This window comes from Pempheris klunzingeri, chromosome 18, assembly GCF_042242105.1.
Source record: "Pempheris klunzingeri isolate RE-2024b chromosome 18, fPemKlu1.hap1, whole genome shotgun sequence".
In the NCBI taxonomy this organism is placed as follows: Eukaryota; Metazoa; Chordata; class Actinopteri; order Acropomatiformes; family Pempheridae; genus Pempheris; species Pempheris klunzingeri.
The window spans coordinates 124,638-151,839 of record NC_092029.1 but is presented as its reverse complement, the minus strand read 5'-3'; the positions used below and the strand labels follow the sequence as shown (position 1 = coordinate 151,839).

General features: G+C 49.8%; 1 protein-coding gene across 1 annotated transcript; it reads left to right on the top strand.

Annotated features, from left to right (window-relative positions):
* cdc42bpb (CDC42 binding protein kinase beta (DMPK-like)) lies at positions 1-26,284 on the top strand. Its single transcript, XM_070848774.1, has 38 exons — positions 1-661; positions 2,671-2,762; positions 3,959-4,042; positions 4,150-4,245; positions 4,537-4,685; positions 7,450-7,543; positions 7,681-7,881; positions 8,190-8,438; positions 8,654-8,885; positions 9,006-9,113; positions 9,291-9,424; positions 9,520-9,762; positions 10,355-10,465; positions 10,821-11,065; positions 11,196-11,301; positions 11,433-11,557; positions 11,642-11,747; positions 11,854-11,916; positions 13,204-13,352; positions 13,958-14,055; positions 14,132-14,211; positions 14,347-14,421; positions 14,504-14,575; positions 15,462-15,567; positions 15,727-15,863; positions 16,438-16,577; positions 17,070-17,151; positions 17,243-17,459; positions 17,641-17,703; positions 18,082-18,323; positions 18,415-18,769; positions 19,029-19,126; positions 19,572-19,656; positions 19,766-19,883; positions 23,847-23,964; positions 25,074-25,182; positions 25,333-25,394; positions 25,519-26,284. The coding sequence occupies exons 1-38, from the start codon at positions 493-495 to the stop codon at positions 25,639-25,641; spliced, it is 5,136 nt and encodes a 1,711-aa protein (XP_070704875.1). The 5' UTR covers positions 1-492; the 3' UTR covers positions 25,642-26,284.
* Positions 26,285-27,202: the final 918 nt, after the last annotated feature.

Below are 27,202 nucleotides of genomic sequence, written 5' to 3'. Positions count from 1 at the left end.
CCAAACCACCGAAAACCCCTCGAAAGCCCTCCGCCGTGCCCCCACCCCCCCACCCCCCCACCGTTAACGGAGTTTGACGTTGAACCCGTGCGTGTCCCGGAGCCCCCGGCCCCGATCCCGGGCTGATTCCCGACCGGAGGACATGGAGCAGCGGCGGCCAAGCTGAGAGTCGACGGTCTGACCGACATCCCGATTTCTGAGAGGAAAGTCCAGATTTACCGGATTACCGGAGGGCGGACCGACGAGGGCCCGCAGGCCGATCGGCTCTCACCGCGACAGGAACCGGTGGAGACGCACCGACACACCGACTCCCAGACGGCTCAACATTTCGGGAATGTTTTCCCGGAGCTAACAAGCTAGCCGCGGCTAGCAGGCGGAGCTCGGCAAGACTCGGCCGGAAACGGAGTCTGGGCGGCGGGTTACTCTGGGACTGCGAAGCGGGGGCTGCGGTTGGTTTCTCGGCGGGAGCGGGAGTGACGGTCCCGGGTCAGAATGTCGGCTCAGGCCCGTCTGAAGCGGCTGGAGGAGCTGCTGCTGGAGCAGAAGGCGGCGGGCAGTCTGAGTGTGGAGGCGCTGCTGGACCTGCTGCTCTGCTTCTACATGGAGGTCTCCCAGTCCCCCCTGAAGAGGGAGAAGCACGTCACCGACTTCCTGGACTGGGGTAAGACCTGCACCTGGGGCTAGACCTGGATCAGGGCCAGGGGCTAGACCAGGACCTAGGGCTGGACCACGCTCAGGTTCAGGACTTTGTCCCACTCTGGTCCACTTTGACCTGGTTCAGCCTGGCCCTGTTAGCACGCTGTGGCCTGGTTCAGTTTGGCCTGGTTTTAGGAACTGTCTGCCACCTGTCTGTCTGTCTGTCTGTCTGTCTCACTAACTGGTGGTGATGATGGTGATGGTGATGGTGACGATGGTGGTGATGATGGTGGTGATGGTGATGACGATGGTGATGGTGATGACGATGGTGATGATGGTGGTGATGGTGATGACGATGGTGATGGTGATGACGATGGTGATGGTGATGACGATGGTGATGATGGTGGTGATGGTGATGACGATGGTGATGGTGATGGTGACGATGATGGTGATGGTGATGGTGACGATGGTGGTGATGACGGTGGTGATGGTGATGACGATGGTGATGATGATGGTGGTGATGGTGACGATGGTGGTGATGGTGATGGTGACGATGGTGGTGATGACGGTGGTGATGGTGATGACGATGGTGATGATGATGGTGGTGATGGTGACGATGATGGTGGTGATGGTGACGATGGTGGTGATGGTGATGGTGACGATGGTGGTGATGACGGTGGTGATGGTGATGACGATGGTGATGATGATGGTGGTGATGGTGACGACGATGATGGTGGTGATGGTAACGATGGTGGTGATGGTGATGGTGACGATGGTGGTGATGACGGTGGTGATGGTGATGACGATGGTGATGATGATGGTGGTGATGGTGACGATGATGGTGGTGATGGTGACGATGGTGGTGATGGTGATGGTGACGATGGTGGTGATGGTGATGACGATGGTGATGGTGACGATGGTGGTGATGGTGATGGTGACGATGGTGGTGATGATGGTGGTGATGGTGATGATGATGATAATGGTGATGGTGGTGATGGTGATGACAATGGTAATGGTGACGATGGTGGTGATGGTGATGATGACGATGGTGATGATGGTGATGATGATGGTGACGATGGTGATGGTGACGATGGTGGTGATGGTGATGACGATGGTGATGGTGACGATGGTGATGGTGACGATGGTGGTGATGATGATGGTGATGACGGTGGTGTTGGTGACGATGGTGGTGATGGTGATGACGATGGTGATGGTGATGGTGATGGTGACGATGGTGGTGATGGTGATGATGATGACAATGGTGGCGATGGTGATGACGATGGTGATGGTGATGACAATGGTAATGGTGACGATGGTGGTGGTGGTGATGGTGATGATGATGATGACGATGGTGATGATGGTGATGGTGACGATGGCGATGGTGATGATGACGATGGTGATGGCGATGGTGATGATGACGATGGTGATGGCGATGGTGATGATGACGATGGTGATGGCGATGATGGTGACGATGGTGATGGTGATGGTGACGATGGTGGTGATGGCGATGATGGTGATGACGATGGTGGTGATGGTGATGATGATGGTGATGGTGATGATGACCTACTTTCACTCGTGTTCCACTTTTCTATAAATAATCACCCTGGAGTTCAGTCCAGAACCTTTACGGTGTCATCACGGCTCTGACTGATCTGATTATTGTTGATCGACAGGATGTGACACAATAACAGATGAATGATCACATGACACCAGACAGCATGTAAATCAGTCACATGATCAGATAATGTCACTGTGATGTGATGGGTGAGAGGTGGGTGAGAGGCGGGTGAGAGGCAGGTGAGAGGCGGGTGAGGGTTGAAGTTGAGTGCTTGACAGTAAACAGCTGAAAAAACAAACTAAAGGTCCAATCAGGTGAAAACTAGATGAGTCAATGAAACAGATGATGAAGATGATGATGATGATGATGGATGATGATGATGATGGTGTGAGTGTGAACACCTGATTCCTTTACACTCCTGTAGTTTACTAAACCCCTCCCTCCCCCACCTCTCTGTCTCCCCCGTCTGTCCTCAGTGAGGCCGTTCACCACCACCGTGAAGGACTTGCGGCTGCACAGAGACGACTTTGAGATGCTGAAGGTGATTGGACGAGGAGCCTTTGGAGAGGTAGGACTTCCTGTTGACCTCTGATCCCATCGCTCCCCCTCCTCCTCCCACAGTCTGTGTAAAGAAGCATTGCTGTCCTCTGATTGGTCTGTATCAGTCTGTGTAAAGAAGCGTCCTCTGATTGGTCGGTATCAGTCTGTGTAAAGAAGCGTCCTCTGATTGGTCGGTATCGGTCTATAAAGAAGCGTCCTCTGATTGGTCGGTATCAGTCTATAAAGAAGCGTCCTCTGATTGGTTGGTATCAGTCTGTGTAAAGAGTGTCGGTGTCCTCTGGGGCTGAACAGTGAAGCCGATGCTGAAGAGCCTTAAAGCTGCTTCCTCTCTAGTGTCCAGCAGGGGGCGACTCCACTGGCTCCAAACAGAAGTCTGATTGGATGGAAGTCAATGAGGAAATGAGGAGACTTCTCTCCTGATTTATCAGCTCAGTGAACAGTTTCTGCTCTCAGTCTCTAGTTTACTGTCTTCTTCAGCACAGCAGGACGTTCATGTAGTCAATGATGGTCCATTTAGAGGAGGGTCCTGACTAAACCTGACCAATCAGAGGAGGGTCCTGTCTGAACCTGACCAATCAGAGGAGGGTCCTGTCTGAACCTGACCAATCAGAGGAGGGTCCTGTCTGAACCTGACCAGAAACACAGATGGAGGCTTTAATACAGCGTCCACAAACCAGCGGGTGACATCACTGTGGCCACGCCCACTCCTGTTCTATACTGTGTGTGTGTATGTGTATTGTCCACATACCAGCACACAGGTGTGTCAGAGCCACACCTGTGTGCTGCCTGAGGACACGAACACACTCAGAGGTGTGTGTTATTGGTCCTCTCTCTGGTCCTCACACACACTCAGGTGAACCTGAGAATATGACACGCCCACACGATGTCACGGTTCGCGAGGAAGAACCAACTATTTTTTGGTTCCAGCTGAGAACCAACTTTTCAGGTTCCGAACCCGGTTTGAACGCGCCGGCCGGTTCAAAATTAGGTCCGTGAACCGGCACAGAGCCCTGCCGGACAGGTGGGTCAGACAGCTGCTCGACCAATCACAGTAGACCAATCTGTGTGACCGCAGGTGGATGAACAGGTGAGCCGTGACAGGTATGTGACATCAGGCTGCATCGGCCAATCAGAAACCTGCAGAGCACATACCTGCACACACACCTCTTCCCCTCTCTCTCTGTGTTCATGTCTCCCCCCCAGGTTGCCGTGGTGAAGATGAGGCACACTGAGAGGGTTTACGCCATGAAGATCCTCAACAAGTGGGAGATGTTAAAGAGAGCCGAGGTGAGTTCACAGCACGTTTACCAGGACCAGGTCATGTGATCATGTTAGCGCGTTGTGTGTAACGTGTGTGTGTGTGTGTGTGTGTGTGTGTGTGTGTGTGTGTCCAGACGGCGTGTTTCAGGGAGGAGAGGGACGTCCTGGTCAGAGGAGACAGTCAGTGGATCACCAGGCTGCACTACGCCTTCCAGGACGACAACTACCTGGTTAGTACACTAGTACTAATACTGCTACTACTACTACTAATACTGCTGCTGCTACTACTACTAGTACTAATACTAATACTGCTGCTAGTACTAATACTACTACTAGTACTAATGCTGCTGCTACTACTACTAGTACTAATACTAATACTGCTGCTGCTACTAGTACTAGTACTAATACTAATACTGCTGCTACTACAACTAGTACACTACTACTACTACTAGAACTACTATTAGTACTAATACTACTACTGCTTTAGTACTGATGTACAGTATCCCTGTGTTGTACTGCAGTACCTGGTGATGGACTACTACGTGGGGGGGGACCTGCTGACTCTGCTCAGTAAGTTTGAGGACCGTCTCCCAGAGGACATGTCCCGCTTCTACGTGGCCGAGATGGTGCTGGCCATCCACTCCATCCACCAGCAGCACTACATCCACAGGTACTGGTTATTCTGGGTTATACTGGTTTTTCTGGGTTATATTGGTTATTCTGGGTTATATTGGTTATACTGGTTATTCTCGGTTATATTGGTTATTCTGGGTTATACTGGTTATTCTGGGTTATATTGATTATTCTGGGTTATACTGGCTATATTGGTTATTCTGGGTTATACTGGTTATTCTGGGTTATATTGGTTATTCTGGGTTATACTAGTTATACTGGTTATTCTGGGTTATATTGGTTATACTGGTTATTCTGGGTTATATTGGTTATTCTGGGTTATACTGGTTGTTCTGGGTTATATTGGTTATACTGGTTATTCTGGGTTATACTGGTTATTCTGGGTTATATTGGTTATACTGGTTATTCTGGGTTATATTGGTTATTCTGGGTTATACTGGCTATATTTGTTATTCTGGGTTATACTGGTTATTCTGGGTTATATTGGTTATACTGGTTATTCTGGGTTATATTGGTTATTCAGGGTTATACTGGTTGTTCTGGGTTATATTGGTTATACTGGTTATTCTGGGTTATACTGGTTATATTGGTTATACTGGTTATTATGGGTTATATTGGTTATTCTGGGTTATACTGGTTATATTGTTTATTCTGGGTTATACTGGTTATTCTGGGTTATATTGGTTATTCTGGGTTATACTAGTTATACTGGTTATTCTGGGTTATACTGGTTATATTGGTTATTCTGGGTTATACTGGTTATATTGGTTATTCTGGGTTATACTGGTTATTCTGGTTATATTGGATATACTGGGTTATACTGGTTATATTGTTTATTCTGGGTTATACTGGTTATTCTGGGTTATACTGGTTATTCTGGGTTATTCTGGGTTATACTGGTTATTCTGGTTATATTGGTTATCCTGGGTTATACTGGTTATTCTGGGTTATACTGGTTATTCTGGGTTATACTGGTTATTCTGGTTATATTGGATATACTGGGTTATACTGGTTATATTGGATATACTGGGTTCCACAGGAACCTGAGAGATGAGAAAAGCACAGAAAGGCTCCGGGGAAGATACCAAGTTAGAAACAGACATTAAAGAGACATGAAGCATCAGGATTGAGAGGAAGAGGACTACTAGTACTACTACTAATAATAATAATACCACTAGTATTACCACTACGCCTTTCAGGATGACAACTACCTGGTTAGGAAATACTACTACCACTACTGATAATAGTACTACTGCTATTTATACTACTAGTACTACTCCTACTACTAGTATTACCACTACGCCTTCCAGAATGATACCTACCTGGACAGAATACTACTACTACTATAGTCATTAATATTACTACCACTACTACTACGACTGCTACTGATATTACTAGTAGTACCTGTAGGAACCAAAATATTACTTTTACTACTAGAACTAGGGGAGTTCTTCCTCCACTGTTGCTCAATATAATATAATCTCTGAGCTGCTCTGTGGGGATTCTTGAATCCTTAATTTTGAATTCCTGAATCGTTGGTCTCTCTCTAATTAAAGAGTTTGGTCTAGACCTGCTCTTTATGTAAAGCGTCTTGAGATAACGCTGTTGTGAATTGGCGCTATATGAATAAAGATTGATTGATTGATTGATTGATTGAACTACCACTACGAGTACTAGCATGATTAGTACTGAAATCTGTTTAATGTGGGAGTTAAAGGACAAATCCTGATCAAATAAGACTCCCAGATTCCTCCCAGTGGAGCTGGAGGCTAGAGTGATGCCATCCAGGGTTAGGTAACTTCAGTTTAGTCTGAGTTTAGCAGCAGAAAGTTGCTGCTCATCCAGGACTTTATGTCCTTAAGGCAGATTTGAAGTTTAGCCAACTGATTGGATTCATCAGGCTTTATTGATCAGTATAATTGGGTATCATCTGCATAACAGTGGAAATTAATGGAGTGTTTCCTGATAATATTACCCAGAGGAAGCATGTATAAGGTGAATAGTATTGGTCCAAGCACTGAACTTTGTGGAACTCCATGTCTAACCTTAGTGTGGACAGAGGATTCATTGTTAATGTGTACAAACTGAGATCAATCTGATCAATAGGACTTAAAACAGCTTAATGTGGTTCCTTTTATGCCAGTGAACTGTTTCAGTCTCTGTAATAGTAATGATCTCCTCTCTTCCTGACAGGCCCCGTCAGACTGATAATCAATCAATCAATCAATCAATCAATCAATCAATCAGTGTTTCTCTCTCCAGCTCCAGGTCACAGCAGTGTTCTCTCAGACTGTTTCCATAAAGAGCAGCTCAGAACAAACTCTTTCATTCAGAGACCAAAGATTCAGGAATTCAACATGAAGGATTCAAGAATCCCCACAGAGCAGCTCAGAGATTAGATTAGGACCCAGTGGAGGAAGAACTCCCCTTTAACGGGAAGAAACCTCGAACAGAACCAGGCACAGATGTGGGCGGCTTTCTGTCAGGGTCCGTGTTGGGTGGAGACTGATAACTGATATAATCATCAATCCATTAACACGGATCCTCAGTCACAGTGTATTTATAGGACTGAAGCAGAGACTCCTCCTCTGAGTTCTGACCTTCTTTCAGTCTGTGACCTGTTTCTATCGTTAGTCTGAGTTTGTGAGGCAGTCATGTTGGTACACTGTGATGTCATCAGTAGCATTGACCTGCACTCTCTGCTACACCTGAACACATCATCAGGTGTAAGGACCACATGTTGACAGGTTTTCCAGGTTTTGTCCAGGTTTTGATTTTCTTGTTGTGTTCTCGTGTCACAGGGACATCAAACCAGACAATGTCCTGCTGGACGTGAACGGACACATCCGACTGGCGGACTTTGGGTCGTGTCTTCGGATGATGGAGGACGGCACGGTAACGCTAACACACTCACACAGTCTCATCATGCTGGATGTTAGCTGGACTGAACCAGGTTCAGTTCTCTGTTGGCTTGGTTTGAACCCAATCCAGCTTTAAGGACTCATCCTGTGGTGTTGGTGGTCCTGGTGCAGGTGCAGTCCTCCGTGGCAGTGGGCACTCCGGACTACATCTCCCCTGAGATCCTGCAGGCGATGGAGGATGGGATGGGTCGCTACGGGCCAGAGTGTGACTGGTGGTCTCTGGGGGTCTGCATGTATGAGATGCTGTATGGAGAAACGCCATTCTATGCTGAGTCCCTGGTGGAAACCTATGGCAAGATTATGAACCACGAGGTCAGAACCATGAGGCTCATCTGGGGGTCCAGTCAACCAGTTTACTAAGTCAATGAAGTTTGAGTTGGTCATGAGTCCTGAATCATCAGCTGTCAGAGATACAGTCTGTTTCCAGGCCCTTTTGTCTCCAGGCTCTCGGCCTACTTCCTCTGCTCTAAATCAGAACTTGTCTCAGTGGACCAACCAACCAGTTGTCCTACATTTCTGTCTCATCATACCTCTCTCCTTCTCTCTTCCTGTTTGTCTGAAATCCTCATACTCCCTTCCATTCTTCCTCTGTGGTTTACTTCCTCTGTGGTCATCTCCAGGAGCGTTTCCAGTTCCCCTCTCATGTGACCGATGTGTCCGAGGACGCCAAAGATCTGATCCAGCGGCTGCTTTGTTCAAGGGAACGTCGACTCGGTCTGAACGGGATTTCTGACTTCAAGAGTCACCTGTTTTTCAGCGGGATCGACTGGGACAACATCCGGTCTGCAGAGGCCCCCTACATCCCAGAAGTGTCCTCGCCCACTGACACCTCTAACTTTGACGTAGACGACGATGTCCTCAAGAACCCGGTGAGGACGACCACCAAGACCACAAATAACCAGAGCTCATCATAGGCCTGGCCTGTCCTAGTCTGTCAGACCCTGTCCCGAGTCTGTCCCAAGTCTGTCAGACCCTCTCCCGAGTCTGTCAGACCCTGATCCTGTCCCGAGTCTGTCAGACCCTGTCCCTAGTCTGTCAGATCCTGTCTCACACATAGAATATAAAGAATGTGTTTCTCCTGCAGGACATCAGCCCTCCAATGTCTCACACTGGTTTCACTGGTCAGCACCTCCCCTTTGTTGGTTTTACCTACACCACCAACAGTTGCTTTGCTGACCGTGGCTCTGTCAGCCGGGCGGGGCTTGACCTCCGCCAGGGTGAGGAAGATGGAGGAGGAGGACAGGAGGTGGAAGTGTTTGAGAGGAGGATCCGCCGACTGGAGCAAGAAAAACAGGAGCTGAACCGCAAACTGCAGGGTGATGTTTCATATGCTTCAATTAATACCTGACGTTCAGCGGTACAGGATTCATGTATTTACTGTGCTGGAAGAAGTACCCCTGACCCCTGACCCCTGACCCCTGTGTCTGTGTCTGTAGAGTCGACCCAGGCCCTGCAGGCTCCTGCTCGGGGAGGAACTCTGATGCGAGACAAAGAAATCAAGAAGCTGAACGAGGAGATCGAACGACTAAAGAAGAAGCTGGCAGGTCAGAGGGGGTGTGGTATTAATACTACTTGCAAGTGGTACAATTGTTGTTGAAATAAAGATGTTAGCGCCAGGAGCAGTATTGGCAGCAGGAGCAGGACCACCAGTTTTAGTTTGTTGTCCTCTTAAGCGGTCAGTGTCGTTCAAGTGAGTGAACCCCTCCCCTCTGCTGTTGTAGACTCTGATAGGCTGGAGCACCAGCTGGAGGAGGCGGTCACGCTCAGACAGGACTATGAGAGCTCCGCCTCTAGACTGAAGACCCTGGAGAAGCAGGTGAAGACCCTGAGACAGGAGAAAGACGACAACCACAAGGTACCTCGCTGATACTGGTCTCTGGTCAGGTGGATGCTAATTTTCTCTTCTTTTTTATTCTAATGTTAATCTAACGCTCCCCCACCCCCGAGCAGCAGCTGGCTGACTCTCTGGACCGCCTCAGAGCCCAGTCCAAGGAGCTGAAGGAGGCCCACTCCCAGAGGAAGGTGGCCCTGCAGGAGCTGTCGGAGCTGTCGGAGCGGATGTCGGATCTCCGCTCGTCCAAACAGCGTCTGTCCCGCCAGCTGAGGGACAAAGAGGAGGAGATGGACGCCCTCCTGCACAAGATGGACGCCATGAGGCAGGAGATCCGCAAGACTGAGAAGAACCGCAAGGAAGTGAGTCCTCACACCTTCATCTGTTCTGTGGTGGAGGAGGAGGGTCGGGAACCGGGTTGAGTCCTCACGCTGGTCAGCATCATGACAGCTGGATGAAAGCTCTGGAATAGCTGGGCAGGGGACCTTGAGTCCAGATTACCTCACCAAACTTAATGAAATCTGCTTACTGTGAATAATAATTTCATTGTGGGTAATGGTGGGAAAATAATATTATTAGCAGTAAAAAAAAAAAAAAATAATAATAATAAATTTATTTAATTTATGGAATCAACTGAAGTTGTCTTCAGTAAAGTGCCACCCAGTGTCTTCTTTCCGAGCTTTCAACCACGTCTCATGGACTTCATCAGCGGCTGGTAGAGAGGATCACTGTTGGAGCAAAAGTCTCCTTGCTGATGAATAACTGTAGATGTGATTGAAAGGTCCAGAAAACAGTCAGTGACCTTTGAACCTGCTGACCAGCAGGGGGCTCCCTCTGACCTTCACAGCAACCTGATTCACCACCAGCCGTTTTCAGTCACTTCCTGTCTGCTGTCAAGGGGCAGGAAGGAGGGGGCGCCCTTCAGAATAAAAGCCTTGTGTCTATGTGTGTTAGCTGGAGGCTCAGCTGGACGACGCAAAGGCCGAAGCCTCGAAGGAGAGGAAGCTGAGGGAGCACAGTGAGGGGTACTCAGCCCAGCTGGAGACGGAGCTGGAGGGCCTCAAGGTATACACACACACACACACACACACACACACACACACACACACACACACACACACACACACACACACACACACACACACACACACACACACACACACACACACACACACACACACAGTATATCTGTGCTGGTGATGGTCATGAACCATCTGCCCCCTCCCACCTGGTCCTGGTTTTGACTCCATTAGACGGCGGTTTGTGTTGTCTGGTGTGAGATTTTAGTTACTCAGTTTGATTATTAATTTCCAGTTTCCGTGGTAACTGATGGTAACTGAGCACTGACTTGTCCCCCCTGAGGTGGACGTAGGTCTCAGTGAGCAGAAGGGGGTGACGCTGGTTCTGGTTCTGGTCTCAGTCTCAGCAGGGTCGGGGGGCTCTGGCCGGGGGGACGGAGTCCCAACAGGAGCTGTCCCGTCTGAAGGCGGAGCTCGATAAGAAGGTCCTGTTCTATGAGGAGGAGCTGCTGAGGAGAGACTCCGCCCACTCCTCAGAAATCAAGAACCTCCGCAAAGATCTGCACGAATCTGAGGGCGCCCAGCTCGCCGCCAACAAAGAGCTGCTGCTGCTACGGGACAAGCTGGACAAGGCCAAGAGGGACAGGTGAGTCCTGACCTGGGTCAGCATGGGGGACAGGTGAGTCCTGACCTGGGTCAGCATGGGGGACAGGTGAGTCCTGACCTGGGTTAAGGAGGGACGGGTCCTGACCCGGGTTGTCTTTATGTCCCTGCAGACAGGTGGAGATGGACGAAGCTGTTGCGGCTCTGAAGGAGAAACATGAACGAGAGAAAAACCTGCTGACAGAAGAAAACCGCAAACTGACAGCTGAAACCGACAAGGTGACCAGAGTCCACAGGGGTCCTGAAAGTCCGGAGGGGGGGGCAGTCTGAACGGACCAATCACATCCTGTTGTGGGCTCTGTCCTGGTCTGGAGGCTTAGCTCTGATGGTCTCCTGTGGTCTGTCCTCAGCTCTGCTCGTTTGTGGACAAACTGACGGCTCAGAACCGGCAGCTGGAGGACGACCTGCAGGACCTGTCCTCTAAGAAGGAGAGCGTGGCCCACTGGGAGGCTCAGATCGCAGAGATCATCCAGTGGTGAGTCCTGGTCCTGGTCCTGGTCCTGGTCCTGGTCCTGGTCTCTGTGGTTAATGGTGTGTGTGTGTGTGTGTTTGTGTGTAGGGTGAGTGATGAGAAGGACGCCCGGGGATACCTGCAGGCTCTGGCCACCAAGATGACCGAGGAGCTGGAGACATTACGGAGCTCCAGCCTGGGGACCAGACCCCTGGTAACACACACACACACACACACACACACACACAGACACACACACATACACACTAAACCCCTGGTAACACACACACACTTATGTATTTTTTGATCTGCTGTCTCAGCCTGAGTCTGGAGTGACCACGCCCCCAAGGAAACCCTGGCCTCCTATTGGTGGAGACAGGAGGGTGAGTGTGTCAGCCACAGCTTCCAGCCAATCAGGATTCACTCCACCTCATGATGATTTCAGAAGCTTGCATGGCGATTGGCTCTCATGTCTGTTGCTGTCACATGGCCTCCAGGGTCCTGGAGGTTTCCAAGGGGTGCCATGGGGGGTACCATGGGGCGGGGGTTAGTGATTCAGAGGATCAGATGCTCACACAAAGGATTTCAGGGTCCTGGAGTTATTTCAGGTGGGCTTGTTTTGGGGGTTACAGGGTGCTTTGAAGGGGTTTCCAGAGGTCCTTGAGGACTGAAGGGGTGTAGGAGGGGACATAGTGGGGTCTTCTTGAGGTAGTCTGTGGGGGTCCAGATTCTGGGCATTCTGGGATTCTTAGCAGTCTATCATTAGAATAGCCAGGGCAGCCATGGGGGTCCTTGAGCAGGTTCGGCTGTCCTAGAGAGTAAGCCAGGGAGCCGTTAAATGAGGATTATGAACTGATAATGTTCATGGAACCCTGGATCACCTGTTCCAGATGTGTCCACACCTCCGATTCAAGAACATGAAGTCGATGCTGAGGTGCCAGAAACTGCAGTTCCTGGACTGACTACCAGAGGCTCCAAATGGGAGTCAGTCGCTGTTGACCTCTATGTTAAAATGGCCCTGTCATGATGGAGACGACCAGGGAGCCTCTGGGTGACTACGTCCATGTTTTATACAGTCTATGGTCTGGTGGGGGGGCAGGGGGGCAGTGGTCCTCCAGAGGTCCCAGTACACCTCCAGAGGTCCCCCCCAGAGTTGAGTTGGTTTCAAAGGACATTAGACTTTTCTTTATTTGACTTTTCTTTATTTGATCCCCCATAGGGGGAAATTCTCATGTTACAATTCCAGGTGTCCTGAAGACATTGTCCCTCCAGGGTGCTCAAGGAGTCCTCCAGGGGTCCCATTGTCTTTGTTAGAGCTATAAGACCAGGTTTTCCAAGGTTGGGGTGGGAGTCACATAATGATGCCACTGATGTGACATGATTGATCAGGTGACACAGGACAGACATGTGGTGTTCATGGGCTGCTCTGATTGGCTGATTGCTCCATCTGCTTTACCTGTCAGGTAAAGGTGCTCTCAGGTACAGAGTGTCCCTCTGCCTGCTGCCATGTTTACAGGCAGCCGCGGTGACCACTCGCTGTCTGACAGCATCTGAGGTGATCTGTGTTGTTGCCATGGTTACCTGTTTGTATGTGAGCTGCAGAGACATGATGGGGGGTGGGGCGTCCTCCATCATGACAGCTGCCTGACCCCCGTCTGCCCCCCCCACAGGATCCCCTGTGGAAGGTGCGTCGCAGTCAGAAGTTGGACATGTCGGCCCGGCTGGAGCTGCAGTCGGCGCTGGATGCTGAGATCAGAGCCAAGCAGCTCGTCCAGGAGGAGCTCCGCAAGGTCAAAGCGGCCAACATCAGCCTGGAGAGGTTCGACGTCCCCACCTGTTCTCACCTGTCCTCACCTGTTCCCATCAGTCCCCACCTGTCCCCACCTGTCCTCACCTGTCCTCACCTGTCCTCACCTGTTCCCATCAGTCCTCACCTGTCCCCACCTGTTCTCACCTGTCCTCGCTTGTTCCCATCAGTCCTCACCTGTCCCCACCTGTTCCCATCAGTCCACACCTGTCCCCACCTGTCCTCACCTGTTCCCATCAGTCCTCACCTGTCCTCACCTGTTCCCATCAGTCCCCATCAGTCCTCACCTGTCCCCATCTGTCCTCACCTGTCCCCATCTGTCCTCACCTGTCTCCATCAGTCCTCACCTGTCCTCACTTGTCCCCACCTGTTCCCATCTGTCCTCACCAGTCCCCGCCTGTTGCCAGCAGTTCTCACCTGTTCCCATCGGTCCTCACCAGTTCTCACCTGTTCCCATCGGTCCTCACCAGTTCTCACCTGTTCCCTTCGGTCCTCACCAGTGCTCACTGTTCCCATCGGTCCTCACCAGTGCTCACCTGTCTCATTGGTCCTCACCTGTCCACACCTGTCTCTATCCTCACCTATGTGTGGTCACCTGTGGGTCTCTCTGTTCTCAGTAAGCTGAAGGAGTCTGAGGAGAGGAGCAGGGACATGGGGGAGCAGATGGAGAGTCTGAAGAAAGAGATGGAGGAGAGCCGCTCCCGCTCCGACAAAGGTGAGTCCACCTGGAGTCCCTGTTCTGACTCACCTGATCTAGACTAACCCCGACCACATTCTGTACCCCTCTGCAGGTCTGAAACTTCCAGACTTCCAGGACTCCATCTTTGAATACTTCAATACATCTCCTCTGGCTCCAGACCTCACCTTCAAAGTGAGTCACCTGTCTGTCTCACCTGTCTGTCAGTCTATAACTACAGTAGTGTGAATGCAGTCCGAAGTCCTTTAGCACGACCTGGTCTTTAGGTGTGTCTTTGTTGTCTTAAACGTTCCCCCTTTTCGCCTGCAGACCGCAGACATAGACTCCACCCCCCAGAAACCAGAGACCACGCCCCCCTCGCCCTCCACCACCTCTGAACACGAGGTCAGTCCAATACCGTCCATGTCTGTGTCTTATGGACCTGTCCCTCTACCTGTGTAAGTCTGTGACCTGTTTGTATCAACAGGAAGTGAAAGGGGTGTCAGTTCCAGCGAGCCCCTCCCCCACCTACCAGAGCTCAGCGCTAACCACACCAAAGGTACGCTGCCATTTCCCCAGGTGTGGCCTTGTCTGTCGGGGGGTAGTGACACTCCAGTTACCTGTTACACCACATATGTCAAACTCAAGGCCTGCGGGCCACATCCGGCCCGCGATACAATTATATACGGCCCGCGAGATAATTTCATGTGACTATTAAGAACGGCCCGTCGGTAAACAGCACTCCCACCTCTAATACTACAAATCCCACAATGCACTGAACAGCTGCCGTGCTAGTCAGGACCCGTGCAGCAGCCCCTCCTCCCGCAGGTATAATGACACACCGATCAACAGATCAATGCATCGATCAGCGCTGTTATAGTGACACTTATGGCCCGTTTCCACTAGAACCTACTCAGCTCTACTTGGCGTAGGTACGGAGTAGGTACTAGTGGAAACACGCCATTAAGCTAGCCCCCCCAAAATAAATGGCTAAACGAAAAGTGGACATCAGGATAGTACAAAAAATAAAAAAATTATTTAAAATTCTATTTATTTTATTGAGGAAAAGTTGTAGAAGTTTGGCTGTTTACATTCATATTTCTGGATAATATATATATATATATATATATATATACATATATATATATATATATATATATATATATATATATATATATATATATATATATATAATTATTATTATATACTATAATAAAAGAGTCACTATTAGAGTCTTCACTAAATGTTGAGCCCGTTTGGCCCGCGACTTAGACCGTGTTTCAAATTTTGACCCTTTCTTTGATTGAGTTTAACACCCCTGTGTTACACAGTCAGTCAGTGTGACTTTCATCATGTGACTTTGATACACACCAAAAACCTCTGAATGCTTCTAAATGACAATTACCTGTGTGTGTGTATGGTCATGTTTATGTTTGTGTTGACAGCCCAAAGCTCACCAGCTGAGCATCAAGACCTTCTCCAGTCCAACCCAGTGCACGCACTGCACCTCACTGATGGTGGGCCTCATCCGACAGGGATACGCCTGCGAAGGTAAACACCTGTACAGATAAACCTGTTTGTTGGTTAGCTTCAGGTGAGCATTTCAGGAAGCTTACAGTAAATCTGATGGTGTGTCAGACACAAAGTGCCGCTGCTGTCAGCTGACGGCGTCAAGCAGCTTCCTGTCTGACTCCGTCTGTCTCTCCTCAGTGTGCTCCTTCATCTGCCATGTTTCCTGTAAAGACCAAGCCCCCCTGGTCTGTCCAATCCCAGCTGAACAGGCCAAGAGACCTCAGGGCATCGACGTCCAGAGAGGCATCGGCACCGCCTACAAGGGCTACGTCAGGGTAAGACAGGTCGCAACGACGCCTACGTCAGGGTAAGACAGGTCGCAACGACGCCTACGTCAGGGTAAGACAGGTCGCAACGACGCCTACGTCAGGGTAAGACAGGGCGCAACGACGCCTACGTCAGGGTAAGACAGGTCGCAACGACGCCTACGTCAGGGTAAGACAGGTCGCAACGACGCCTACGTCAGGGTAAGACAGGGCGCAACGACGCCTACGTCAGGGTAAGGCAGGACGCAACGACGCCTACGTCAGGGTAAGACGGCGCAACAACGCCTACGTCAGGGTAAGACAGGTCGCAACGACGCCTACGTCAGGGTAAGACAGGTCGCAACGACGCCTACGTCAGGGTAAGACAGGGCGCAACGACGCCTACGTCAGGGTAAGACAGGTCGCAACGACGCCTACGTCAGGGTAAGACAGGGCGCAACGACGCCTACGTCAGGGTAAGACGGCGCAACAACGCCTACGTCAGGGTAAGACACGACGCCTACGTCAGGGTGATGAAGCAATACTGGTACAGGAGTTAATCTGCAGTTCAATGTTTCTAGTCTCACATGTTTTCATTCACCAGATCCCGAAGCCGAGCGGGGTGAAGAAGGGCTGGCAGCGAGCATTCGCCGTGGTCTCTGACTGTAAACTGTTTCTCTACGACGTTCCAGAGGGAAAGTCCACCCAGCCGGGGGTGGTGGCCAGTCTGGTGTTGGATCTCAGGTAACTGTCCACCTGTCTGTCTAATCAAGGACATGTCATGTCTGTCTTTGAAAAGGTTCTGCTAATTTTGAGAAGACGTGAAATTTTGTAAACTGTTGTGAGTCTTTGAAGAGTCGTTTGACAGTCATTCTGAGAACATTTGGGTTGTTTCTAAAAGGTCCAGATTGTCTTGAGAAGACTCAGTTTCTCTTGAAGAGACTTAGGTAGTCCTGAAAAGGTTCAGACAGTCTTGAAGAGGTTTGGGTGGGTATTGTGACCCAGGTTCACATGGTTTGAGAGGGCTGAAGTAGTCTTTAAAGCATTCAGATAGTCTTCAAAAGGTTCAGGTATTCAGGTAATGTTCAGATTGGTTTGGGTAGTCTTGAGGAGATTAGTGAGGGTTAGGTATTGTGAGAAGACCCAGGTTCAACTGGTTTGAGAAGGCTGAGGTAGTTCTTGAGGAGGTTCTTGGTCATGTGACCAGTCTAAGGGCACCATGCTGTTCTGTTTCAGAGACGAGGAGTTTTCCGTCAGCTCTGTGTTGGCATCAGATGTGATCCACGCAACCAGGAAGGACATCCCCTGCATTTTCAGGGTAGGAGGCCTGCACTGCACAGGGTAGGAGGACTGCCCCCCGCCAGACCTGTGACGTCCATGTTCTGACCCTGATTGTTGTGTTTGGTCAGGTGACGTCATCTCAGCTGATCTCGCAGCTCTCCTCAGTGTCTCTGCTGGTCCTGGCGGAAGGCGAAGTGGAGAAGAGGAAGTGGGTTAGGATCCTGGAGGGTCTGCAGAGCATCCTGACCAAGAACCTGCTGAAGAACCGCCAAGTCCATGTCCTGCACGAGGCCTACGACGCTTCGCTGCCCATCATCAAGACCACGCTGTCAGCCGCTGTGCTCGGTCAGTAACAGCCTGTAACAGGTTGAACCGTAATTGGTTTGATGTTTTGGTAAGAGGAACATTTGGGACATTCAGAGGGGGGTCGGACTGGGGCATTTTTGGGGGAGTTGGGGCAGTTGTATTGAAAGATTTGTCAGAGGAGCCTTTTTTATGATTAAAGCAAAGACTGTTTTCCATGCAGATCGGGAGAGGGTCGCCCTGGGAACAGAAGATGGGCTGTTTGTGGTTGAGGTCACCAGAGACGGTAAGACAGACGTTACACCACATAACATTTATTTCTTTAGCTTTTATCCGAAATTATGTGATACAACTCAAACACTGCTGAGTGGAAGGGCCGGGGGGTTTGGTTGGACTACACAAGTAAACTCAAAGACAGAGAGAGCCAGAGGGTGTGCTAACTGGGCTAATGTCGGTGCTAACTGGAGCTAATGCCGGTGCTAACTGGGCTAATGCTGGTGCCCTTTTACTTTCTTAAGTTCAACTGGGAGCTAGCCTCAAATAACAAACACACACATTTTCAGTCATGAACAGGTGGTCCCACCTTTCCCCCAGTCCTCCAGACAGGTGAGACAGGTTCAGACAGCCGATGTTCAGCTCCTTACTAACCCGTCTCTCTCTCCAGTGATCGTCCGAGCAGCAGACAGTAAGAAGGTTTATCAGATTGATTTGATCCCGAAGGAGAAGATCATCGCTCTGCTCTGCGGTCGGAACCGCCACGTTCACCTCCTATCCTGGGGGGCACTGGATGGCGCTGAGGCCGCCTTTGACATCAAGCTGACGGAGACCAAAGGCTGCCAGGCTCTGACTACAGGTGTGCTGCGACCTGGAGGCCCCGCCTGCCTGCTAGCCGCCGTCAAACGCCAGGTGAGAACACCTGGAGATCTACCTGAGATCGGAGATCTACTCCCCCCATGGTCCTGCTTCAATGCTCTGTCTGTGTCCCCCCCCCCCCCAGGTTCAGTGCTACGAGATCACCGGAGCTAAGCCCCACCATAAGCGGCTGTGGGAGGTGCAGGCTCCAGGGACGGTGCAGTGGCTGGGGATGGTGAGGGAGCGTCTGTGCGTCGGCTACCCTTCGGGCTTCGCTCTGCTGGCCCTGCAGGGGGAGTCGTCCCCCATCAGCCTGGTGAGCCCCGCCGACCTGTCACTGGCCTTCCTGGCCCAGCAGCCTCTAGACGCCCTGCACGCCCTGGAGGTCGGCTCCACCGAGCTGCTGCTCTGCTTCAGCCACCTCGGCATCTACGTGGACGGACAGGGCCGCCGGTCCAGGACCCAGGAGTTGATGTGGCCCGCCACGCCGCTGGCATGCAGTACGTCATTCACACCTGAGCACAGTTGATTCAGGAAGGTTAGACAGGTGCAGAGGATTGTCAGGTGAGGTCAGACAGGTGTAGCTGGCTGGTCTCCTGTGTCTCGTGTAAACGGGTATGTAGGTGTGAGTCCACCTGGGCGGCGGTACCTGGTGTGTTTGATGACCGAGCAGCCTGAGCAGCTGAGTGACGAGTCATCGTATCATCAAGGTGTTGCAGTGTTGTCTAGTGGTAACTGATCACCTGTTTCTCTTTCCAGGCTCTAATTCGTCCCACCTGTCGGTCTACAGTGAGTACGGGGTCGACGTCTTCGATATTCACACCACAGAGTGGGTTCAGACCATCTCCCTCCGCAAGGTAACCAATCACAGCCCAGCCCTGCTCTGAAACGGCCGATCACAGCCGGTCACACAGCCGATCACAGCCGGACACACAGCCGATCACAGCCGGACACACAGCCGATCACAGCCGGACACACAGCCGATCACAGCCGATCACAGCCGGACACACAGCCGATCACAGCCGGACACACAGCCGATCACAGCCAGACACACAGCCGATCACAGCCGGACACACAGCCGATCACAGCCGGTCACACAGCCGATCACAGCAGGACACACAGCCGATCACAGCCGGTCACACAGCCGATCACAGCCGGACACACAGCCGATCACAGCAGGACACACAGCCGATCACAGCAGGACACACAGCCGATCACAGCCGGACACACAGCCGATCACAGCAGGACACACAGCCGATCACAGCCGGTCACACAGCCAATCACGTGTGTGTGTGTCCTCAGATCAGACCTCTGAATGTTGAAGGGACGTTAAACCTGCTGAGTTCAGAAGCTCCTCGTCTGATTTACTTCAGCAACACGTCCTCAGGTAACAACCAGACACACCTGGACAGACTCACCTTCACTCTATACCACCCTGAATCTAACATGTCTACCTGTCCACCTGTCTGTCTTCCTGCCCACCTGTCTGTCCTCAGAAGGAGACCTGACCATCCCAGACCTGTCTGACCACAGCAGGAAGTTGATGGTTCGAACTCGCAGCAAGAGAAAGTTCCTGTTCAAGGTTCCAGAGGAGGAACGACTTCAGCAGAGGAGGTGACGTAGTCAAATACTGTTACTACTGTGTACTCTGTGTACTAATGTGTACTGTGTACTCATGTGTACTAATGTGTACTCTGTGTACTCATGTGTAGTAATGTGTACACTGTATTCATGTGTACTAATGTGTACACTGTGTACTTGTGTACTAATGTGTACACTGTGTACTTGTGTACTAATGTGTACTGTATACTATGTGTACTCATGTGTACTCGTGTACTCATGTGTACTAATGTGTACTCTGTACTATGTGTACTGTGTACTTGTGTACGCATGTGTACTATGTGTACTCTGTACCATGTGTACTCTGTACCATGTGTACTCTGTACTATGTGTACTCGTGTACTTATGTGTACTCATGTGTACTATGTGTACTCATGTGTACTAATGTGTTCTCTGTACTATGTGTACTAATGTGTACTCGTGTACGCATGTGTACTCTGTGTACTCTGTACTATGTGTACTCTGTACCATGTGTACTCTGTACTATGTGTACTATGTGTACTCTGTGTACTCATGTGTACTCTGTGTACGCGTGTAGTAATGTGTACTATGTGTACTCACGTGTACTCATGTGTACTCTGTTTACTCACGTGTACTCATGTGTACTCTGTTTACTCACGTGTACTAATGTGTACTGTTTACTCACGTGTACTCTGTGTACTAATGTGTACTCTGTACTCTGTGTACTGTGTACTAATGTGTACTCGTGTACGCATGTGTACTATGTGTACTGTGTACTAAAGTGTACTCGTGTACGCATGTGTACTATGTGTACTCTGTACCATGTGTACTCTGTACTGTGTACTCCGTGTACTCATGCGTACTCATGTGCACTCTGTGTATGCGTGTAGTAATGTGTACTATGTGTACTCTGTGTACTCATGTAGTAATGTGTACTCTGTGTACTCACGTGTACTCATGTGTACTATGTACTAATGTGTACTCCGTGTACTCATGTGTACTCTGTGTACTCACGTGTACTCTGTGTACTCATGTGTACTCTGTGTACTCACATGTACTCATGTGTACTCGTGTACTCATGTGTACTCATGTGTACTCTGTGTACTCATGTGTACTCACGTGTACTCATGTGTACTATGTGCTAATGTGTACTCTGTGTACTCACGTGTACTCATGTGTACTATGTACTAATGTGTACTCCGTGTACTCATGTGTACTCATGTGTACTCTGTGTACTCTGTGTACTCATGTGTACTCTGTGTACTCACATGTACTCATGTGTACTCGTGTACTCATGTGTACTCATGTGTACTCTGTGTACTCTGTGTACTCATGTGTACTCATGTGTACTCACGTGTACTCTGTGTACTCATGTGTACTCTGTGTACTCACATGTACTCATGTGTACTCGTGTACTCATGTGTACTCACGTGTACTCATGTATACTATGTGTACTAATGTGTACTCCGTGTACTAATGTGTACTCCGTGTACTCATGTGTACTCTGTTTACTCACGTGTACTCTGTGTACTCATGTGTACTCCGTGTACTAATGTGTACTCTGTGTACTCTGTGTACTCATGTGTACTCATGTGTACTCACGTGTACTCTGTGTACTCATGTGTACTCTGTGTACTCATGTGTACTCTGTGTACGCATGTGTACTCTGTGTACTCATGTGTACTCTGTGTACTCTGTGTACTAATGTGTACTCATGTGTACTCACGTGTACTCACGTGTACTCTGTGTACTCATGTGTACTCTGTGTACTCATGTGTACTCACGTGCACTCTGTGTACTAATGTGTACTCCGTGTACTCATGTGTACTCTGTTTACTCACGTGTACTCTGTGTACTCATGTGTACTCCGTGTACTAATGTGTACTCTGTGTACTCTGTGTACTCATGTGTACTCATGTGTACTCACGTGTACTCTGTGTACTCATGTGTACTCTGTGTACTCATGTGTACTCTGTGTACGCATGTGTACTCTGTGTACTCATGTGTACTCTGTGTACTCTGTGTACTAATGTGTACTCATGTGTACTCACGTGTACTCACGTGTACTCTGTGTACTCATGTGTACTCTGTGTACTCATGTGTACTCACGTGCACTCTGTGTACTAATGTGTACTCATGTGTACTCTGTGTACTCACGTGTACTCTGTGTACTCATGTGTACTCTGTGTACTCATGTGTACTCATGTGTACTCTGTGTACTCACGTGTACTCTGTGTACTCATGTGTACTCGTGTACTCTGTGTACTCATGTGTACTCTGTGTACTCATGTGCACTCTGTGTACTCATGTGTACTCACGTGTACTCACGTGTACTCTGTGTACTCATGTGTACTCTGTACTATGTGTACTCCTTGTACTCATGTGTACTCTGTGTACGCGTGTAGTAATGTGTACTATGTGTACTCATGTGTACTGTGTACTCATGTGTACTCTGTGTACTCATGTGTACTCATGTGTACTCATGTGTACTCATTTGTACTCATGTGTACTCTGTACCATGTGTACTCTGTGTATGCGTGTAGTAATGTGTACTATGTGTACTCACGTGTACTCATGTGTACTCCGTGTACTCATGTGTACTCTGTTTACTCACGTGTACTCATATGTACTCCGTGTACTCACGTGTACTCATATGTACTCCGTGTACTCATGTGTACTCCGTGTACGCGTAGTAATATGTACTCTGTGTACTCACGTGTACTCTGTGTACTCACGTGTACTCTGTGTACTCATGTGTACTCATGTGTACTCTGTGTACTCACGTGTACTCACGTGTACTCTGTGTACTCACGTGTACTCTGTGTACTCATGTGTACTCTGTGTACTCATGTGCACTCTGTGTACTCATGTGTACTCTGTGTACTCACGTGTACTCACGTGTACTCTGTGTACTCACGTGTACTCATGTGTACTCTGTGTATTCACGTGTACTCTGTGTACTCATGTGCACTCTGTGTACTCATGTGTACTCTGTGTACTCACGTGTACTCACGTGTACTCACGTGTACTCTGTGTACTCACGTGTACTCACGTGTACTCTGTGTACTCATGTGTACTCTGTGTACTCATGTGTACTCATGTGTACTCTGTGTACTCACGTGTACTCTGTGTACTCACGTGTACTCATGTGTACTCATGTGCACTCTGTGTACTCATGTGTACTCACGTGTACTCTGTGTACTCACGTGTACTCTGTGTACTCATGTGTACTCTGTGTACTCATGTGTACTCTGTGTACTCGTGTACTCACGTGCACTCTGTGTACTCATGTGTACTCATGTGTACTCTGTGTACTCTGTGTACTCATGTGTACTCACGTGTACTCACGTGTACTCTGTGTACTCATGTGTACTCTGTGTACTCATGTGTACTCTGTGTACTCATGTGTACTCACGTGCACTCTGTGTACTCATGTGTACTCATGTGTACTCTGTGTACTCTGTGTACTCACGTGTACTCTGTGTACTCATGTGTACTCTGTGTACTCATGTGTACTCATGTGTACTCATGTGTACTCACGTGTACTCATGTGTACTCATGTGTACTCATGTGCACTCTGTGTACTCATGTGTACTCATGTGTACTCACGTGTACTCACGTGTACTCTGTGTACTCATGTGTACTCTGTGTACTCACGTGTACTCACGTGTACTCTGTGTACTCACGTGTACTCACGTGTACTCTGTGTACTCATGTGTACTCTGTGTACTCATGTGTACTCTGTGTACTCATGTGTACTCATGTGTACTCTGTGTACTCACGTGTACTCTGTGTACTCACGTGTACTCACGTGTACTCATATGCACTCTGTGTACTCGTGTACTCATGTGTACTCACTTGTACTCTGTGTACTCACGTGTACTCTGTGTACTCTGTGTACTCATGTGTACTCATGTGTACTCTGTGTACTCATGTGTACTCATGTGTACTCATGTGTACTCATGTGTACTCACGTGCACTCTGTGTACTCTGCAGAGAGATGCTGAGGGATCCGGAGCTCAGATCCAAGATGATTTCTAATCCGACCAACTTTAACCACGTGGCTCACATGGGACCAGGAGACGGCATGCAGGTCCTCATGGACCTCCCTCTGGTAACACCCCCCTCCCCCTCCCCCTCCCTCCTCCCGCCTCCCCCCAGCATGTTCTCCTCCCCTCCGACAGCTCTGGTCATCACACTGACTCCTCCTTTCTTCTCTCCTCCTCCCCCCGTCTCACCTTCCTCCTCCTTTTCCTCCTGCCTGATGTCCAGGTTGGTGATGTCACCTCCCTCTCCCTCTCCCCCTCCCCATCTCCCTCCCCCTCCTCCTCCTCCTCCCGCCACACCCTCATCTCTCCCCCCTCCAACTTTGAGCACGTGTATCACATGACTTCTGCGTCGGCCGGCGCCTTCTTGCAGAAAGATGCCTCCTCTTCCTCCTCCTCCCAGCAGAGCCTCCTGCAGCCTTCCTCCTCCTCTTCCTCTCCCTCCACCTCTTCCCTGGGAAGGGTAGGCCTGCTTCTCTGTATCTCCCCCACCGCCTCCCCCTCCTCCCCCACACGCCTGTAGACAGCAGTCAACTGAATGCAGCTGGTGACATCTTGATGATGTCACCAGCTGCTGACCAGTGGCAGCTGATGAGATGTAAACAGGTCAGTATTGACTTACTGTTGATTGGCTCATGGATTAATGATCTCATTGACGCGCCGTCACGTCTCCGTCAGGTCAGACGTGATGAAACATCCAGGTGAAGGCAGGTTTGGGGGAAGAGACGTAAGAAATTCACCTTTTTCAAATGAAGTGACACTAAATAAATCTGCTGAATGTTCCTTTATTCACAGAAACCATCAAACATTATTCACTCACTTGGATTTACTTCATCTGCAGCTTTAAACATACAGACAGCTCCACTTCCTGTCCCTTCACTCCACTTCCTGTCCCTTCACTCCACTTCCTGTCCCTTCACTCCACTTCCTGTCCTCTTCTCTGCATCTCAGCTCTCAACTACATCTCCCATGAGTCTTTGCTACAGAAGTACTGTCAAAGCCTTCTGGTAGCTGTAGTTCTGTGGTAGAACATGTGAGCTGAGCAGGACTTTAATACGACCATGGGGGCGGGGGGGGGGGGCAGAAGGCCCAACATAATGTGTGTGTGTGTGTGTGTGTGTGTGTGTGTGTGTGTGTGTGTGTGTGTGTGTGTGTGTGTGTGTGTGTGTGTGTGCAGAGTGTGATGCATTCCTCTCAGGACGAGTCCGTTAAAGATAAGCCCCGCCCACTGTCCAGTATCTCCCGGCAACAGAGGAGCAAGACACACATCACCCGCACAGCCTCAGGTACACACTCACACACTCTCACACACACACACACACACACACACACACACACACACACACACACACACACACACACACACACACCAGGTGGATGATTTGTGTTTCAATCAAGTTTTCAAACTGTAATGAGCTCTGTTTTTATTGGTTCAGATTTTGGGGGCGGAGCTTCGTCTCGTGTCACCTCTGAACCAGATCAGGACCTGGACCGAGAGGTAACACACACACACACACACACACACTTCTGTGTGATGAGGTAGTTCTGGCTCAGGTTCAACCCCCCCCCCCCCCCCCCGCTCGCTCTCTCTCTCTCTGTCTGTCTGAATGTCTCTCGCCCAGCCGGACTCTGACTCCACCAAACACTCGACCCCCTCCAACAGCTCCAACCCCAGCAGCCCCCCCAGCCCGAACTCCCCCCACCACAGCCAGCTGACCTTGGACGGCCTGGACATGGAGCCCTGAGGCCCCGCCCCTGCTGAACATCCCAGGAGGGGCTGAATGAGCCAATCAGGCTGCAGACTGAGAGTTTAGATTTTACTTGATGATTTTATTGTGGCGGGGTGAGTCTGAGCTTCCTGCTGCTTTTATAATGGTTGGATTTTACCTGCTGGGAAGCCCCGCCCCCTGGTTTTAACTCCACCCCTGCTGATGGCTGCTGTGTGTTTGACCTTTAATCTGATTGGCTCTGTGGGACCAATCACCACCTCCTCTTTATTGAATAACTTCCTGTTGAGCTTTAGTGCACCGTTAGCCGCTGAGCTAATGGTGGCTAACCCCCTGACAGACGGGAGGTCTCACTCTGATGAAAAAAAACACTGTATGAATTAATTTTGAAGTTTTTGTTAAAGTTGCACATCATCATGTTGTTGTTGTTGGAGAAAAATAATCTTTGATTGTGTGTCAGTGATTATCTTTCCTGTTGCCCCCCTGACCACGCCCCCTGACCTCCAACCTCAGAGGTCACCGGGCCTCAAGCGGGGGGGGGGGGGGGCACACACCTGAACACTACTGCTTTGTTTCTTCCAGAATCACCAGTTAAAGAATCTTTGTAATTATGAAACCTGTTAGCAGCCGAACAAAAGTCAATAAAAGAATCTGAAGAGAAGCCGAGAGAGTTTGTGTCACTGAGGAACACCTGAACAGGTGAGGGAGGGGACACCTGGACTGTTGGAGGTGAAACCAGGTGGGAGAGGAGCTGCAACATCAGTCGGTCTCAGGGACTCTCAGGTTCACCCCCCAGGAGAGTTCTCTCTTGCTGATCAGTGTTCCTGCTCAGGTTTAGCTGGTTTGGTCATTAAACTGATGTTGGAGCTTCTACCAGGATCCAACAGGCTGCGTTTCTTCTTCTGCTGCTTTAAATGTGTCTCTAACGGGATCAAACAGGCCGCGTTTCTTCTTCTGCTGCTTTAAATGTGTTTCTAACAGGATCAAACAGGCCGCGTTTCTTCTTCTGCTGCTTTAAATGTGTCTCTAACGGGATCAAACAGGCCGCGTTTCTTCTTCTGTTGCTTTAAATGTGTTTCTAACGGGATCAAACAGACTGCGTTTCTTCTTCTGCTGCTTTAAATGTGTTTCTTGGATGTACTTCCTGCTTTGTTGTGCTGCAGCTACAGACAGCAGCTAAAGTCACAGTCAGAGTGTTTCTCCATCCCAGATGAACTTCTGGTCGTCATGGTGTTAAAAACCCTCGGAGCGGCTGACATCTGGCCTGGTGCCCCCCCATTAGAGAATAATACTGATGTGCTGCTGGAATAAACCACTGACAGTCTGCAGGGGGACTTTTATTTTGAAAACCGAGTGGATTCTCTTTGCAGCTTGTCGCTTCTTTAACAGCATCGGTTACCATGGTGACTGATCTGTCTGACCCCCCCAGTCTCCGTGGTGTTTTTGTCATGTTTAATTCAGGCCATCAGGTGCCCCTTAATGATTCATGCCCCCCCGCATCTGCCAGGGTCATGAATGGTTAATGGGTGGGGGGGGGGGAATCACAGCATCGGCCAATCAGGGCCCAGGGATGAGAGCA

What these genes read in the sequence shown, in the direction of transcription:
- cdc42bpb (XM_070848774.1), top strand. Translation starts at nt 493, where the DNA reads ATGTCGGCTCAGGCCCGTCTGAAGCGGCTGGAGGAGCTGCTGCTGGAG. An exon ending in CTATTGGTGGAGACAGGAGG is followed by an intron (nt 11,917 to 13,203) that starts GTGAGTGTGTCA and finishes CCCCCCCCACAG; the next exon opens with GATCCCCTGTGGAAGGTGCG. An exon ending in CCGCTCCCGCTCCGACAAAG is followed by an intron (nt 14,056 to 14,131) that starts GTGAGTCCACCT and finishes ACCCCTCTGCAG; the next exon opens with GTCTGAAACTTCCAGACTTC.